Source organism: Streptopelia decaocto (assembly GCF_964273445.1).
Source record: "Streptopelia decaocto genome assembly, chromosome: 2".
NCBI classification, from domain to species: domain Eukaryota; kingdom Metazoa; phylum Chordata; class Aves; order Columbiformes; family Columbidae; genus Streptopelia; species Streptopelia decaocto.
The window spans coordinates 13,272,116-13,288,886 of record NC_138655.1 but is presented as its reverse complement, the minus strand read 5'-3'; the positions used below and the strand labels follow the sequence as shown (position 1 = coordinate 13,288,886).

At 47.2% G+C, this 16,771-nt stretch overlaps 2 protein-coding genes across 3 annotated transcripts in view; both read right to left on the bottom strand.

Moving 5' to 3' along the window:
- DERL1 (derlin 1) overlaps nucleotides 1-9,718 on the bottom strand; it is a 72,473-nt gene extending 62,755 nt beyond the window's left edge. The window contains exon 1 of the mRNA XM_082046136.1: nucleotides 9,715-9,718. The gene's annotated coding sequence lies outside the window, so the exon portion shown is untranslated. The remainder of the gene's footprint in view (nucleotides 1-9,714) is intronic.
- Nucleotides 531-9,843, bottom strand: LOC309436703 (uncharacterized protein C8orf76). Of its 2 annotated transcripts, XM_082046132.1 has the most exons (6): nucleotides 9,596-9,840; nucleotides 9,412-9,507; nucleotides 5,565-5,708; nucleotides 4,258-4,775; nucleotides 1,944-2,076; nucleotides 531-812 (listed from the first exon to the last, which is right to left on the bottom strand). In XM_082046132.1, exons 1-6 carry the CDS (start codon nucleotides 9,707-9,709, stop codon nucleotides 606-608), a joined length of 1,212 nt encoding a protein of 403 aa, XP_081902258.1. In that variant the 5' UTR covers nucleotides 9,710-9,840; the 3' UTR covers nucleotides 531-605. The 2 variants fall into 2 exon arrangements, with proteins under 2 accessions (XP_081902258.1, XP_081902259.1); XM_082046133.1 differs by lacking the exon at nucleotides 9,412-9,507 and having other exon boundaries at nucleotides 9,596-9,843.
- Nucleotides 9,844-16,771: the final 6,928 nt, after the last annotated feature.

Below are 16,771 nucleotides of genomic sequence, written 5' to 3'. Positions count from 1 at the left end.
CTTCCATCCCACCGGCATCACAGGCACCAAGAAATCACAGGTGTTTCAAGCATGGCATGCTGAGGCTTAGGAAGGAAAGCTACCTCTGAGAGCTGAACTGAAAGCTTGACTTTATACTGGATTCCTTATTATTTTAAATACAAACAAACCAGTGAACAAAGAAAATCATAGAATTGTTAGGCTGGAAATGACCTTTAAGATCATCGAGTCCAACCATTAACACCGCCAAGTCCACCACTAAACCGTGTCCCTAAGAACCTCATCTAAACGCCTTTTAAACCCCTCCAGGGATGGTGACTCCACCACTGCCCTGGGCAGCTGTTCCAGTGCCTGACAACCCTTTCTGGGAAGAATTTTTTCCTAATATCCAATCTAGCCCCCACCCCGGTGCAACTTGAGGCCATTTCCTCTTGTCCTATTGCTTGTTACTTGGGAGAAGAGACCAACACCCAGCAAAGGATGAGATGTTAAGAGTTTAAATGCAGAGATTCATGTATACGCTAAAAAGATACGCAATAAGAATTCTTAAAAAATGTAATATGAACTTTATTGCATACATCGTTCCGTAATCATTTGGAGATACAAAAATAAATACAACAAAATCTTTAAGTTACTGACGGTGGGAGATCTACGTTTGAATAAAATTGACTGTCAAAGTGACATAAATCATCCTGGAGATTACCGAACCATTTGATTTCAAATTCTGCGGCTGACGCAGTTACCAATGATGACAGTGCTGAAGGGCCTATGCATTTCACCTCACTCTGAAATTCCTCTTTTAGTTTTTCTGGTATAAGATCCTGCCCCATAACCTGCAAAGAGAGTAAGAAATAAGATGGAAGGCAAGAAAATAACTTGCAGACAAAACAGCAAATAAGACATGAACAGCAGATCTTTACAAGAAAAGCCCTTGATACATGAACCACATGCCACCCAGGAGAAGCTTCCAAGTCACGACCAAGTTGTCTGCCTGCTGCGTTCTGCAATAAACACGAGGAACTGAGAGCCCAAGCTGCACGGCCACACAATCCTGTCGAACTTCTGGCTATGCTCATACAGGGGGATTTTTACTCTCTGAGTAGCAGCGACACCAATTCTGTATTCAGTGCTCACCTTGAGACAGCACCGACACTCTGATCTCCTCCTGAGGGGTGTTGGACCAAGGGAAGCAAGGAGAGAAGTTTCTTCTCCCAAACTTTTCAAAACCCCAGATAGTCTACGTGCTACTGCCCTCTGATGGAGGGAATCCCACAAGCTGCCAGCCCGGCAATGGCTCAGCTGCTACTCACTTAAATCTGTAACACTGACGGCAAAGGCAGAATCTCGCTGGCTTCCTTTTGTGCCTTAGAAGTCAGAAACTCTACCAACAGCACCAAAAATGTTAAATCTCTGTTAATAAAGTCGTGCAATGTTATTATCCTCCTTTGTATTTCTTTAAAACTAGAAACCATTACATCAAACAGAATGAAGAAATCACGTAAAAGGATGTCTCTGACTCTTTCTGAATATGTTTCGTACATTCCTGGAAGTGTCCAATACTACCGTGGCCATCAAAGTAATCTCCACTCCCATTTCATACTTGTGATTCGCTTTGTGGCATGTGAAATTCCTGAGATAAAAGCTGCACCCCCGGAAACGCAGAGCGATGACGCAGCTGCAAATACAACTCCAGTGAGAAATTTAACAATCCTGAACATTCCCAAAAGGAGGATCTCGGCAGAACAGAGATCCAGCTGCATGACACACGGCAGTGCTCCATGGGTTATCACTGGCAGTTCCAGATAACACGCTACCAGGGCAACCCACCCCAGCTAATTTACCTTGCATCCTGGCATAGCTAATTAGTTCAGGGGAGTGTCACGTTTACAGGACTTTGTGCCTGAACCAGCTTAGGTACCTCAACCAGCCCCCAAGAACCTGCACGGAATGAAACATCCCCTCACCTTGGTCATCAACAGCAAGGAGCTGTCACTGAAACCAAACCATGCCACTTGGTCATCAATTTCTTTTTGACCTTTTATGTTGCTCTGTAGCACAAAGGACGACTGTTGCAACTGGGTGAGCTGAAGTAAAAGCCTGAAATGAAAAAGGCAGTTAAAAAAGGCACAGCTGGCAAAAGAGTAAGCCAGCAGACCTGAACCCAAACAAAATATAATACTTTAAAAACAGCTCTTCTTCCTGACTTTTGCCAACTGCAAAAAACTTCAAAGAAACAAATATACCTGGATCAATCTACTATGTGTATGGTATACCTGTGATATGACAAATGTTCAAATGTTCAGAGGAGTACATCTGAAAAACAACATGCCGAGTATCTCCGGTTGCTTTGCGCAAACACTTTTCTCCTTGTGTATTCATGTCACAGTTCAAAAGTGAAGCTCAGATCTGTGAGCATTAACTGCAGGACCTCAGGTGTCCCACACCCTTGGGAAGGCCTGACAGGACAGCAGCGCATTGCTGCCTCTGGTAGTGATTGTCACCTGAAAAGTTAGAACTTTGGGGAGTTTGGACATACAGGCCAACCCTGGGATATTTTCTAAAATCTTTCATCACAGTTTGAGGTCCCAGTCAGTGCCCCAGAAGTCACCACCACGATGGGGTGAAAGGGAGATGCTGTGCTCACAACGTGGCGTCATGTCACAGAGGGACCCATCACCAGCTGCTCCACCAGAGAGCAGTTTCCAGAGCCCTCCTCACACAAGGTCTATAAAACATGTTAATTCAAGCTTTACGCATAAAGAACAACAAATATTTTTATCGCATTTACCAAAGCTAAATGAAGCAGGTGTTATAAGGAACGTGTATATTTTTATGAAGAGAAGACTTAAGATTTTAGGTGAAAGTTTTCATTTGAGCATTATAAACATCAAAATTTACAAGTCTGAGCCAACAAACTATTTGCAAATTCAGAGAAGTTTTTACTGGGAAATTCAAAGCAAAATAGAAATTATTTTTAATTTGTAAAGAGTTTTGTTTCGAATTTTGCATCAACATAATGTAAGAAAGAATGAAAATTAAACAAAACCATTTCTCCTTTTTTTTCAAAAAAATCCCAACAAACAACTAGAAAAGTCAATTATTCATGATGCTTTAACACAGAACCTTATTTCCTACAAAAGGAGATAACATCCCTTTTCCAGGTGCAGTTTACCCTGCACATATGTTTATGCAACATCTGCATCTCACTCAAAATCCAAAAGACCTGAAAATATTAGACAACCTATTTAATGCATAAGCCCTGGGCAGGGAAGAAGCTTATCCTGGACAAGCATATCTGAAAATATAAACGAAAATAACACTTTGTGAAACTGTTCAGCCAAGCAAGGAAACCTCACAATTTATAATTGTCTCTGTACTGAACCATACACACCAAAACAAGCAACACAAATTCTCTTAATATGAATGTGGCTTTAATATTCAATATCAGTACTATATCTATTAACTTCTCCCAAGTAGCAATTAAAGTCATCACCTCTTAGTCTGATTACTGTTAAAAACTACTATATCTTTTTTTACATTTCTTAAATCTTGCCCTAACAAGACAGTTATGAAGTGTTCTCTGAACATTTTTGGAAGTTCCTAAAATGGCTTTAAATACGTTTGGTGACTAATACGCTACTGAGAGGCAACAAGGGAAAAAATCCAAGACTATTTTAACAAAAACAGTTCCTAATTATCTCTTTGAAAGATTATGTTTTAGGGATTTTTGTTGTGTGCAAGAGTTTTAGGAGGAGAGAAAAGAAAAGGAAAGAGCATTTTAATGCAGCCCTGTCAACCAGCTGTCACAGAGTTCATTTTCAACCTCATCCATTATGTAAATTGGGGTATTATTATAAAATACATTTTTGCTTAAGCATGAGGCTTTAGGCAAATAAGCCAGGTGGCATGCGCAGAAGAAAGACTGGCTGGCCTTCCCTTTGGGGCACTTCTGCTCCTGCATCTGTAATACCACACCAGCAAACAGCCATTACTTGTAAAGTTTCATATCATAAGGTCATTAAAAAATGCTTCTCAACTGTGCAGGACACCGGTTTACTCTGTACACTCAGATTTAGGTTGTTCACAGTGACCATGCCAGTGGATTTTGCTCTTTCCATCTGAAGCAACAGCAGGATGCTTCTAAGTTAGTGTTGCCAACACTGAAACAAATATTTAAATTGAAAATGTAAGCTGCAAATAGTAAGGCTGGGAAAAGTATGCTTTAAATTGTTCTTGACTGGGAGAAGTTAACATTATTCTAAGAATACGTTTAGTTACCTTGCTCTAATGAATGAGGCACACGCCTTTACCCCAACCTCCTGTAACACGTTCTGCTCCCAGGGCTTGGAGGCTGCGCGTTTCCCTTCATCTGTCCTTTCCGGTTCTTCCGAAGTGCTGAGGGATTCCTGCACAGCTCGGCGGCCCGGACAAGTCACTGCATCCTCCCTCTTTGTGTCTGTAGCAAGGCTGGACCAAGTGCCTTCTTTCTGGCTCTCTGAACTGTGAGGCTGCAAATTAATCTCTCTTCCAGTTGATGTTTCAAAGCTACTATCACTTACACTAACCTCTTCAGACTGATTCAGATTTGTTTCTGGAGTAGCTAGTGGAGACAAACTCTGTAGAAGGCTCACATAAGCTTCAGCAAGTAATTTCCAGTACCAAGGGTTGAAAGGATGTAAACAGATCAGTTGCTGCAGACACGTGATCTTTTTTTCTACATTTTCCAGACACTGGTAAATGGCAAACTGCAGGTTGAGAACCGTCGTTAAGTGATCTGTGTTACTAGCGCCGTTTCTCTAGAAACAAAAGAGAACAGATTAAAAACAGGAGCAGAACAGAATCACCCTTCAGAGCCTGAGAATATTTTTCCCCGAATAACGACACACAAATATCACTAAAAGTAATTTTTAAATTGTACAAAACTGTGCTCTTAAATAATACATCATGATACAGATGATGCATGATCAAGCTGACAGCATTCCTTCTAGCTGTCTTGTCCCAGTCTGAAAGGCAAGAAGGCCCTGAATGCTGTTATTTATTTGCCTTCAGATTTTTATACAGCTGCTGTTCTTCTGTAGTATAAACACCTTTTATCTAAAATAAAGAGCAACAGTAAAATTCTAGCAGACTTCAGAGCCTCTGGACTTTTTCCTTTATGGGAAAAACTCAATTTGTGGTTAGATACTCTTCTTGGTGGCAGGTTGGCAGCAAGTAGATGGAAATAAAAGGGAGTTTTGAACCATCACTTTTACAGTGGAAAGATTTAAGCACTCATTTATTCCCTTTCTTATAATTCCTATTACATTACATTAATTCTGCCTGGCAGAGCATGATATTTAGTCCCTTCCAGGACTACCAGCCTCCCTGCACAGGGAGCTCATTGTGGTACAGGGTGTTCTGATTTCTAAAGAGTGATTATATCTGCAGTGACAGTTACCCTCTGTTTACCAAATACTGTGAGCACTGAACATCCTGAAGGATTATATACATGAAGATTATTTTTCCAGAAAATGCCCATATAAAAAAAAACTACTGGCAATATTTTCATGTCTAAAACCTAAAATAAAGATTTTTGCATTATTTACCATTTTTTCTGCGATATCCAGGGCCTCCTTGTGCCTTCCCAGACGAGACAGACAGCGAGCCTGGCCCTCCTGGACATCCCGTCTCATTGCAATGTTACTGGGAGGTAAGAGCAGTAAGCAGTTGGAGTATTCACACAGGGCTTTCTAGTAGCATTGACAAAAAGAAAAACCAAACAAAACAGTGAGAGATTTTCGTTTCAAGGCAAGCGTGACAGTATGCTCTGTTCATGACTACAGTCACAAAGGGAATTCAGGAGCTGAAGTCCACATTTTCATTTCTCCAGACTCAGACTTCGGCAGCACACAAGGGCTCCAGTACTACACAGGCAAGTCCAGATGGTGACGAGCAACCTCAGTCCTAACTCGTGTTTAAGCTCGGGCAGGATTCACCACACATCTGCCCACCCCTCCCCAACGAGGCCTGATCCAGAAGGGATCATCTACCAACCTGGGCAATAAATGGCACAAAGCATCTCTCCCACTGCTACCAATTCAATGATCAGAGCACTCATCCTAAATTTGGGTGACCTTGTTTAAAACCTGTGACATGTTTCACAGGAGGGTTTGAACCTGCAAGAATCTCACGTGACATGAGAAATCAGCAAGTCAGAGAACACTGCAAGGAAGGTGAATCTCCATCATTCCTGTGGGGTGGTTCTAATTTGCAAGAAATAATTAAGTATTAATTGAGCTAAGGAAAAAGACAAGAATGAGCAATACTTCTGCAGCTTAATGCTCAAGGCACTCACCAGGACTCCAATTATCATTTAAATACATTAAGTATTCAGTGAAGCTAAGACCTGAATTTTGGTTTCTCCGCCCCCATCTGAGTGCTCAGACCAGAAGACTAAAGAACAGTGCTCATCCACCCATCTCTAAAAATGAATATTTAATTTTTCCTTGCAAACTTGAATGGTTCTAACAGAAAGAGCTTCCAGGCAATATGCCCTAAATAGTTCCTAGCAAAATGGCTGAAATATTTTTCTTCCCTGCTGTTAAGTTCGCATTCCTTCTCACGCAAAAGAGGGAGCTCCCAGCAGCCGCTGGTGGAAACAGATCAGAGGAGGGTTCCAGGACACCCCTGTTTGCCTTATTATTTGACAAAGAGATAGGGCCTGGCAAGGAACAGGCATCGTGAATCCGAAGCAGATTATAGTCACCTGCATCCTAGAAATGGGCACAGCTTATATCACTGCTGCTCTTGGCATTTCCTATCCATTGGCCTAGGCTGACGTAAAAAAGTATTCACAACAAGTGAAGAAATTACTACCCCCATTTACTTATTTCCAGCCCCTTTTCTACCGTCAGCACCAAAATCTGTAATTTTATGTACAGTCTAGTTCTGCTTCTGGTTCCGTTACAGTGATCCAGGTTAGCAGTAAGACTGAAGACTCGACATTTTTAACTTGGGTCCCTGCGACACGAAAGGGTTTGGAAGCAACAGCCTGTTCCACTAGCAGATCTGAGGGGTGTCATTCTCTCCCGGGAGGGCACCACAGCACACAGCAAGGAGCAGGCTGCTCTTCCTGAGGGTCAGCAGCCACGGCTGACCACAGCCTGAGGCATCTTTCTTCTCAGCACACTTTTATGAATCCCTTCAGGGAGTCTCAGCTGAGACTGGAAAGCATCTGTCAGGTATAGACAAAGCAGCATTAGCGCTGCAATAACATTAAAAAGCAGAAGTCAGTGCCAACTGAGGTACAAAGAGATCCACAAATCCAGTGGGCAAGGCAAAAGGAGTGGAGTCAGAAGTTGGCCTGAGGGCTTTGCAATCAGGGAGCCTGTAATGCAAACCATAGCCTGGAACAATAAGCTATTACAGTTGAAACAAGGGCAGAAGTGGCTGATTCAACCACCAAACAAGGTAACAAAAGACTGGATCCTGCAACTAGGGCTATAGAGGCAGGAGAGGGACCTCATGAATGTTTATAAATATGTAAAGGGTGAGTGTCATGAGGATGGAGCCAGGCTCTTCTTGGTGACAACCAGTGATAGGACAAATGGTAGTAGGTACAAACTGGAACACAAGAGGTTCCACTTAAATATGAGAAGAAAATTCCTCACAGACACTGGAACAGGCTGCCCAGGGAGGTTGTGGAGTCTCCTTCTCTGGAGACATTCAAAACCCGCCTGGACACCTTCCTGTGTAACCTCATCTGGGTGTTCCTGTTCCGGCAGGGGGATTGGACTGGATGATCTTTCAAGGTCCCTTCCAATCCCTGACATTCTGTGATTCTGTGAATGTGGCTCAGAAAGTAGGCAGAGGACAGGGTGCAGGACTACAGCCAGCAGGAACAAAAACAGGGAACATAAATACACCCAAAGGCACAACCAGACATCCAGAGCAGGGGGAGGCAGCAGAGCGGTGGGACAATCAGCAATGAAGCTCATAAACCACCAATCAGGAGCCCAACAGCTACACTCAGCTTTCACCTGGCAGCGGGGGGAGCTCCAAGAAAGGTGAGTGGCAGCCAGGTGGTTGCCAGCGATGTGACAGCCTGTATGGGACAAGGAATTATCCCCAGGAGCAGATAAACCCACATGCTTAACTCTGGCTATGACTTCCACGAACACAAACACCAGCTCTGTTCACTGCGGAACCTCTCAGATGCACAAGCCGGATCTGGATCAGCGCCGGGCGCAGAGGCCGCCTTTCTGGCCAGTTCACACCGACTTCACGCTGACTCCTGGAGCGGCGACATACACCTGGGGGAGCTTGCCAGGACACAACTGCCCACGGACTCAACGATCCTAAGGGTCTCTCCCAGCCAAAATGATGAGAGGCTGTGGAGTCTCCTTCTCTGGAGACATTCAAACCCACCTGGACACGTTCCTGTATGATGTGCTCTGGTGAGTTAGTAGATCGAGAGAGGTTCTCCTTCCCCTCTACTCTGCCCTGGTGAGACCACATCTGCAATATTGTGTCCAGTTCTGGGCCCCTCAGTTCAAGAAGGACAGGGAACTGCTGGAGAGGGTCCAGTGTAGGGCAACAAAGATGATTAAGGGAGTGGAGCATCTCCCTTATGAAGAAAGGCTGAGGGAGCTGGGTCTCTTTAGTTTGGAGGAGACCGAGGGGTGACAATTATAAACATTTATTAATGTTTATAAATATATAAAGGGTGAGTGCCACGAGGATGGAGCCAGGCTCTTCTCAGTGGCAAACAATGATAGGACAAGGGGTAATGGGATCAAGCTGGAACACAAGAGGTTCCACTTAAATTTGAGGAAAAACTTCTTCTCAGTAAGGGTGACAGACACTGGAACAGGCTGCCCAGGGATGTTGTGGAGTCTCCTTCTCTGGAGACATTCAAAACCCACCTGGACATGTTCCTGTGCGACCTCACCTAGGCGTTCCTGCTCCAGCAGGGGGATTGGACTAGATGATCTTTTGAGGTCCCTTCCAATCCCAAACATACTGTGATACTGTGAACCTGCATTAGCAGGTGGGTTGGACTGGATGATCCCCAGAGGTCCTTTCCAACCCCAACCATTCTGAGATTAATTCTGTGACTCGATGGCAGCCTGAGCAGGACGGTTCTTGCCCAGACCAGCACGGCTCCCGCGGGGCTGTCACCCCTTTGGCACAAACCAGGAGCCGTCCCGCAACACGGGCTCCAGCACCTCCAGGCCGTGGCTCAGCCAGGAAGCTTTTATATACACACATTCCCTCATTATATACATTATATACACACACACATTCCGTCATTATATACACTATACACACGCATTCCCTCATTGTATACACTATATACACACACATTGCCTCAGCACACGGGGACCGCAGGTCACCCCGGCTTCTATCCCCTCAGCTCCCCGGCCCGAGCCCGTGCGAGAGGCCCGGAGATACCTCAAAGTCGCGCTGCCGGTAGGCCCAGTCCGCCCGGAACTTGCCGCCCGTCACCCCGCCGGCGCCGTCCCCGCCGCCCGCCTCGCTGTGAAACCACTGCGGGCAGAGCACAGGCCCGTCAGGGGGCTCGGGCCGCCCCGGGGCCGCTCCCGCCCGCCGCCCCCCGCCGCCCCCGGCTCCTCACGCGGGGCTCGCAGTGCCTGGCTCCGCGGGGCGGCCCGTCCCCGCCGCCCGGGCCCCGCTCCCGGCTCGGGGCGAACAGGGACTCCTCGAACTGCCAGCCCGGCAGCGGCTCCATCCCGCCGCTCCGCCCGGTGTGCGCGGTGTGCGCGGCGGCAGCGCGCCCCCTGCCGGGCCGCCGCTCCGGGAGGTCCAGGGCGGGCGGGGGCGGGAGCCTCCGGGGACACCGAGTTGGCGGCGGCGCTGGCTAGAGCGGGCCGGGCCGTGCGAGGGGCGGCGGCAGCGCTGTCCGCCCGCCGGGCCGGGGCGCTGACTGGAAACGGGGGCGGCCCGGGAGCCCCGGGGTGGCCAAGGGCGAGCCCGCCGGGCCGAGCGGGAGCGGGGAGGGCGCTGCCCAGGGCAGCGTGTGGCGCCTCGTTCCTGGAGTGTGCCCGTGGCGGTTCAACGGGCTTGTGCTCCCGGCTGTGGCGGGGAGTCCGGTCACAAGCCGCTGTAATGGAAATGTTGTAAGATCCTGTAGCAAACACTTCACAGAATCACTTGAACCAAAGTGTCCCGTGCTTGGATAAATTAACTGCATGGTTGTAGAGTTGCTCTGTCAGTGTCTTGGCCCGGTGCCGGTGCGGGGGCGGGCGGGAGTGCATTTCGGTAATTGTTCCATTGGATTTTGGTTCTGTCCCAAAGCAGAAGAGGAAACTTGTGAAATCTCAAGCTTTCCAAGACAGGATTTCCCGAAGGCCCCTACACTGTGCTGTTGGAAAAGGGCACATGATAAAGACTGATCCGAGAGCTTTGTCAAGACAGACTGCTGGGGACACCAGTGGTCATTAAGGGCCCCTCGGTGAAGCTGTAGCCACTAGCTGTACAACACCCGTCCTCCCATTGCCAGTGAAGCTGTAGCCACCGGCTGTACAACACCCGTCCTCCCATTGCTGGTGGAGCCGTAGCCACCAGCTGTACAACATCCATCCTCCCATTGCCAGTGAAGCTGTGGCCACCAGCTGTACAACACACATCCTCCCATTACCAGTGGAGCTGTAGCCACCAGCTGTACAACACCCTGCCTCCCGTTGCCGTGCACAGGCCGAGCTGTTAGTGCCCTGCAGCGCTGTCTCCTTTGTCTTCCTTGCCCACCCATTCATCCAGGAAGGTCGATTTTGTCCCATCTGATCACCATCCAGGTTTGGAGAAGCTGGGCTGAAAAGTCATCCTTGTGCTTCCTTAACCTGAAAAATGGACTAATGAACCTGCCTATACCAGAACAGCTTTTCAGGCCAAAGCACTGCTCATATCAATGATTTTAAAGTTTTCCTTCTAATAGAAATATAAAATACAGGTTCTGGGTTTGGTTTATTTGTTCTAAGTGGATACATGCTCAAAATGTCCTTCCATACCAGCATAGCTATGACTGGATGTAACACCAGCTGACATAAATCCCTGGGTAGAAACTCAACTTTGGCAGGTAGATTTGCTCAGAAAAATAAAAGGGGATTGAGGTTTCTATTCCTTTAAGTTTGCTGTTTGGCAAACAAGCCCTCCTGAACACAGGAAACTGCTTAGCATGCAAGTCTGGAGAGAATAGCAGTTTACTTGACATGATTCAGCCTTCTTGTTACAAGCGTCAAGGTAGGCGAGCGCAGTCAGAGCGGCTTGTTTGTGCACACCAAAACCATCTGGCTTCCTCCTGCGGGACAGAGGCCGAGCGCAGGAGCCGGGCTGCGGAGCCGAGCAGCGTCTGAGCAGCGACAGCGTCTGCGCTTCTCCTCACGTGCGCTGGACACACGTGTTCCATTCCCGCTCCAGGACTGCCGGTCACGCTGCAACACATCAGCTGAACGAGCAAAGCACGAAAATCCAGCAAGACGATTAAGAGCAAATCAAAAAGAAGAAAAACCAAAAAAGCAACATGAGTAATCAAAGCGCAATGTGGCCCCAGCTCAAAGTAAAACACACAAAGAGCAAGGCGCTCCCAGGGGCAAATCCCAGAGCAGCCGGTTGGCTGCCAGCTTGGATTGCGGAGTCCTCAGGGCTGGGGGTTTCAGCCATCGCCACCTCGGAGGATACCAACGTGGTCTGCAAAGGCTCTGTGTTGCAATGCAGAAAATGCCTTTGTCTGGTAAATCAGTGACAGGAGAGCAGCAATTCCCGAGCGCCACACGGGGGGCCTGGCAGCTGACTGCATGGTTTCAGGCATAAGTCACGGGCATAATATTGCCTCTCTTCTTCCTTCCTCCCTTGCCTGGCTCTGCCCTCCCCTGCCTCCCCTCAGACGTTTAAAAGGCTCCTCGTATATTAGTTACAGAAATGAAAAAATGCAACTTTAAGAAATTCCAGTGCCTTGTCAGCAGCGGAGATTTGCTCAATTTCTCCCTTAAGACCCGAGTCATCAGTGTAGCTGCCAGAACACAAATTCCCACTGTGCTTAAGTAAAGCTGTTTGCCTGAGTCTGCATGGCATGATTTGCTGTGGTGCTGTTAACCTTGGCTGCCCGCAGGAGAAAACGTCGTCCCTGGAAGAGGCGGCTTTGAGGGGGCTCAGATACACGACCCCTATGAGATCCTGCGCTGCAGCTGCTCTGCGTAGGCAGCTTCGGGGGTAAGAAGAAGCTGTAGCTGAACCTCTTCCTAGAGGCAGCTGAGGTCCCACGCCACCGCCCACCTAAGCCACCGGCTCACTATATGAACATCAGACCAATAAAACTAATGGGCTCCAGTAAGTTGCGGTCGCTGAGCAAGCTCCTGCACATCAGCGAAGCTGTTGTGGCTGTTCACACGAGCATGCCTCCTTACGCCAGCGGTGACTTGCCATGACAGAGCTTCAGCCTCGGTGAACGGGGTGCAGGTTGGCAGGCTTCACCTTGCAGTCAGGGGGAGCGCAGAGAAAGCTTGGGTGGTGAAGACAACACAGGAATTCATGACTGTGCCCTATTGCCTAAGCCATTTGGCCAGGAAAATACGGTGTGGCCGACAGAGCTTGTCTTGGTCCCAGCCGCCAGCCCTTCTCCCTGCGTCCCAGTCTACTTTGAGGCAAAATTAATTCAGAAGAATTCTCCTCCAGTGCTACTTTAATTACTGATGTTATTATTTGTATTGTGATAGCCTCCATGGGTCCTTACCACAGCCTGGCTGCTCTTGTGCCAGGAGAAGGCAACCCCACAAAGGCTTCATCAAGCACACACAGCAGAAACAAGCAACCTTGCTCGGCAACTAGGGCCCTGTCTTGGTAGGCACTACTCACACGCGTCGGCTAAGGAATAATGCAGCTCTCACATAGTTTATAGCTTTATTAAAATACGCTGGAAAGGAGCTGCCCTTGGAAGAAAGCAATAGAGAGAGCAGTTCCCTGCTTGAAGCAGCAGAGCTGTCTGCAGCGAGTGGGGCAGTGCAGCCCACAGGCAGCATTCCTCAAAGGACGGCTGGCCCCTGAGTCATTAAGTGGATTCTTCCAGACATTGTGAAATATTCATACCTTTAGGGAAGAAGATTAGTTTTCTTTTGTGACAGTCCTAACATACCATCTTCCCTAAACATGTTCATGAAAAGGAGCAGCTCTTTATTTGCTGACATTGTCTCACTGGGTCCTTGCCTCTTGCCTTTTATTTAGATCACAAGTTCTTTACAGTAGAGACCATCTTTCATCTTCTTTGCAAGGTATCACACATACGGGGATAATGTCCATGACTATGTCAGGAGAGTAATACAAATAACGTTTCATGGGTAGGGGCATACAGAGGGTATCACTACTACAAACTGCACACAAGGCTGCAGTTAAAGCTCTGAGGAGCTCAAATGAGCTCTAGCAAATCTTATTATGATGGTCTGAAATGCAACCATAGAGCTCAAGAGCAATCCTCCCGGAATAGTAAGTGGTCACAGTGAGGGCAGCAAAAGCCCATCCACCTGAGCCAAAGCTCACAGAAGCTACTTACCCAAATTTTGGAAAAATAATACTTGTCTCTATCTCAGTACATCTTTAAACAAGTGCCGGTAGAACCGGCATGAACCTCCATCCATCTCAAGCTAGCTGAGAAACCAGTTCCGCCTAATGGGACCAAGGGGAAGCTCCATTTGCTAAATCCAGATCTGTCCCTGTGGCAGGTAAAACCAGGACTGAGCAAAGGCAAATGCGGGAACCAAAATGACTCCTAAAGGGGAAAAGTGCTCTGGCACCCTCATGCACTACAGAAGGAGAAGAGTATGTTGAAACCGGAGCAGAATTAACATGAAAGCACAGGGGCCGGCGGCTGAGCAGAAGAAAAGCATCAGGCACAAAGCCAGGCAGGGAGGGGTGACCAGGGAGGGGGACACAGCCAGAGCAGCAGCACCGCTCCAACCCGCCGCTCAGCCCAGCGCACAGGGAGTCGCCTTTTGCCTTAGAAGAGTAAAATGATGGAACACCACCTTCTTTGTAAACTATCAGGCCATCCCACGCTTCTAGAACGAACGACAAAAATGAGTGGGAGGAGTGAAGGGTCATGAATCACGGAAATCAAAGAGTAAGAATTCTCTGTTGGTAACAGAAGCCAAAAGCTTTTCAGGGGTCCTTAGGACAGACAGGAGAGGACACATCCCCCAAAAGATGGTTCATTTGCCTGCTCTAGCTTTAAACAGTGCAGCTTTCCAAACCCCTGGCAAGCCATATTAACTAGGCCATAATCCTCCCCCCACAGGCCTCACAAAACCCAATAAAGTCCTTATTGCCAAAAGGGTGCACTACACACAGATGTGTTCAGCTATTAATGGGGTTTGTAACTATTTTCTGTCTAGTAAGAAAAATGGTGAACAGAATGAGCATGCCCTTGGGTTTGACCAGAATGCTGTTGATAAGAGGAAAAAAAGCTTTCTGAAAAGACAGAAAGAAGGGGATCAGGTGCTGGGGAGAATCCTAAAGCAGTGACCACCCTGTGCGAGGCTGCACATTTCTCATCCTGCTGCCAGTCGCCTGTCTGACCCGCTTCACTCAGCCACATATTAGAAGCACTGAGGCTATAGCTTAATGGTCTGTGGTACCAGCTCGATGCAGAAGTCATCATAAAGGGTGGTACCTCCGATCGGCTGCTCTGACTGAAGAAACCCCAGCAGACTCGCTGTCAGGTGTGGTGAAGTTTGTATGCCTCCTTCCATGCCCTTTTTTCAGCGTGTCTCTGAAAACTCATTAACTTCCCCTGGCCACAGTTAATACTTGTTGCTTAATTGCTACTTATGATGAAACCAGGCCATGGAGACCACAGCAGATTCGTTAAAGGTTAAAAACTTTATGACTGAGTAGTTCTCAGGACTGGGCAGGCACTGGTGGCAGCTCCTCTAGGACACCATTTAAACAAGCTTGGCTGCTATAGACCTCACTTGTAATAACATGCATTAAACTGAGCTGACTTCCTGCAATATTGCTGTCCTGCAGGAACAGAGAGAAACAAATCTGAAGAATTGGAGGAAAAAAAAAGCAAGCTATGTTGAAGAAATATACCCAGCGCTTCAGGCTTGCCCCTGAGTGACCCTCGTAACTCGTCGGCTTTTCCAGTCCCACTCTCGTTTTCCACAGGGATGCTGTAAGGAGAGGCCGCCTCCACGATTCTCCTGTGCCTCATTTCTGATGCAGCTTTTGCACTGCTGGAAAGGACCAGTGGAAACTGCTCTTAAATTTGGCTTCTATGGCTTCGTATTTGCCTTGTGCAAGTATCAGTGTCTGCAGAAAGCGAGACAGAGCAGAGGGAAAGCGCTGCTCAATGAAAAAACGCAAACAAAATGCAGAAAAAGAATGGACTTTGCCCACAGTTGCTCCCTTACCCAAATCATTGCTTGTGAAGTGAGTTTAGAGCAAAGAACACCATAAAACATACGTCAGCGATGGCATTTTTAACTCTGTGGTGTCACTGCAAAAGATGAGCCACTTCCATCACAGGGCTTCTGTGGGCTCTTCCTGCCCTTTGTGGGTGGCGGGAGCGATGCTTGCACAGAATCCTTGCAGCAGGACGTCACCTGGAGGCTCTGGCTGCTGGGATGAAACTACAGGGCTGAAAGCACTTAAAACTGCAGTATTATTTGTACCATCTCCTCTGGTTCAGAACACGTCACTATTAGTGGCTGTTCTGTGGGCCCTCTTCCATGTTAGTCCCTTAAGACAGGCTTCACTTCAGTTATGTTTTTCCCTATTTGGCTTTCATTTAGGAAAACTGAAAATCACTAAGAGGAGAATTACTGCCAACACTGACCTTTATTTTCACCCAAAGACACAAATCAACTAGGTGTGACACACGCTTTCATTCCTGTTTTCCATCTTTTCTTTCTTCTACCAAATAAATATTTTAAGGTAATGAACATCAGCTCAGTAATGAGCCTGTAAAGAAACACACGTGGGAGAGGAATTAGTCACAATGCTAAGAGTTCAACATTATGGCAGTAGAAACATGTAAATATATTCAAAGGTTTCATTTTACAGTATTTGAAGTGCAACAAGTCATCTAACGACCAAAAATGTTAGAAACTGCCACCAGACAGACTGAAGGCCACCACCAGCAGCCTTTCAAAGCAACGCCAAGCCCACGGGGAACAATTTAACATCGTTCTAGAGGGGACTTTCTGGCATAAAAAAGAAAAATAAGGCAGTGCACAAAGTGGCTTGGTATTTTAAATTCTTAAAAATAGTAGTTGACAGTATTGTTATGAAAACAAACGGAAGATGGAACGGGCTGGGAAGAGGAGGCTGGGAGAGGGGAAACAACCCACAAGGCCAGCTGGTCTCCTGGGAAAATATCGACTGAATTGCAGCATTTTGCAATTGCTAACACCGTAAACAAAAAAGGTAACTGTTTTTTTTTTTTTTAAAAAAAAAGGTAACTGTGTGCATAATCCAGGGTTTTTCCTAACTCCCTCATTAGCTGACGGGTTCTTGAATAAACATTCTTTCTTTCCCCACCCCCCGCTTTTTTTCACTGAACCGAGTAAAACTATTTGGCCAAAGCCCAGGCTGTGCTGACCACTAGCGCTCATCTCCAGGCCGGCGCACAGGTCACCGCCTCCGTTATGAATGTGATTTTTCAGGACATAAGCTACAGGTGCCTTAAACATCTTTTTGTCGGGCAGGGACAGGTCTGCAGGCAGGATGCCGGGTCCCAGTGGGCAGACGGCGTCCAAAGCCACTCCGGTTGTAGCACAACGGTTGAAGCAGGCGGGTGTGATGA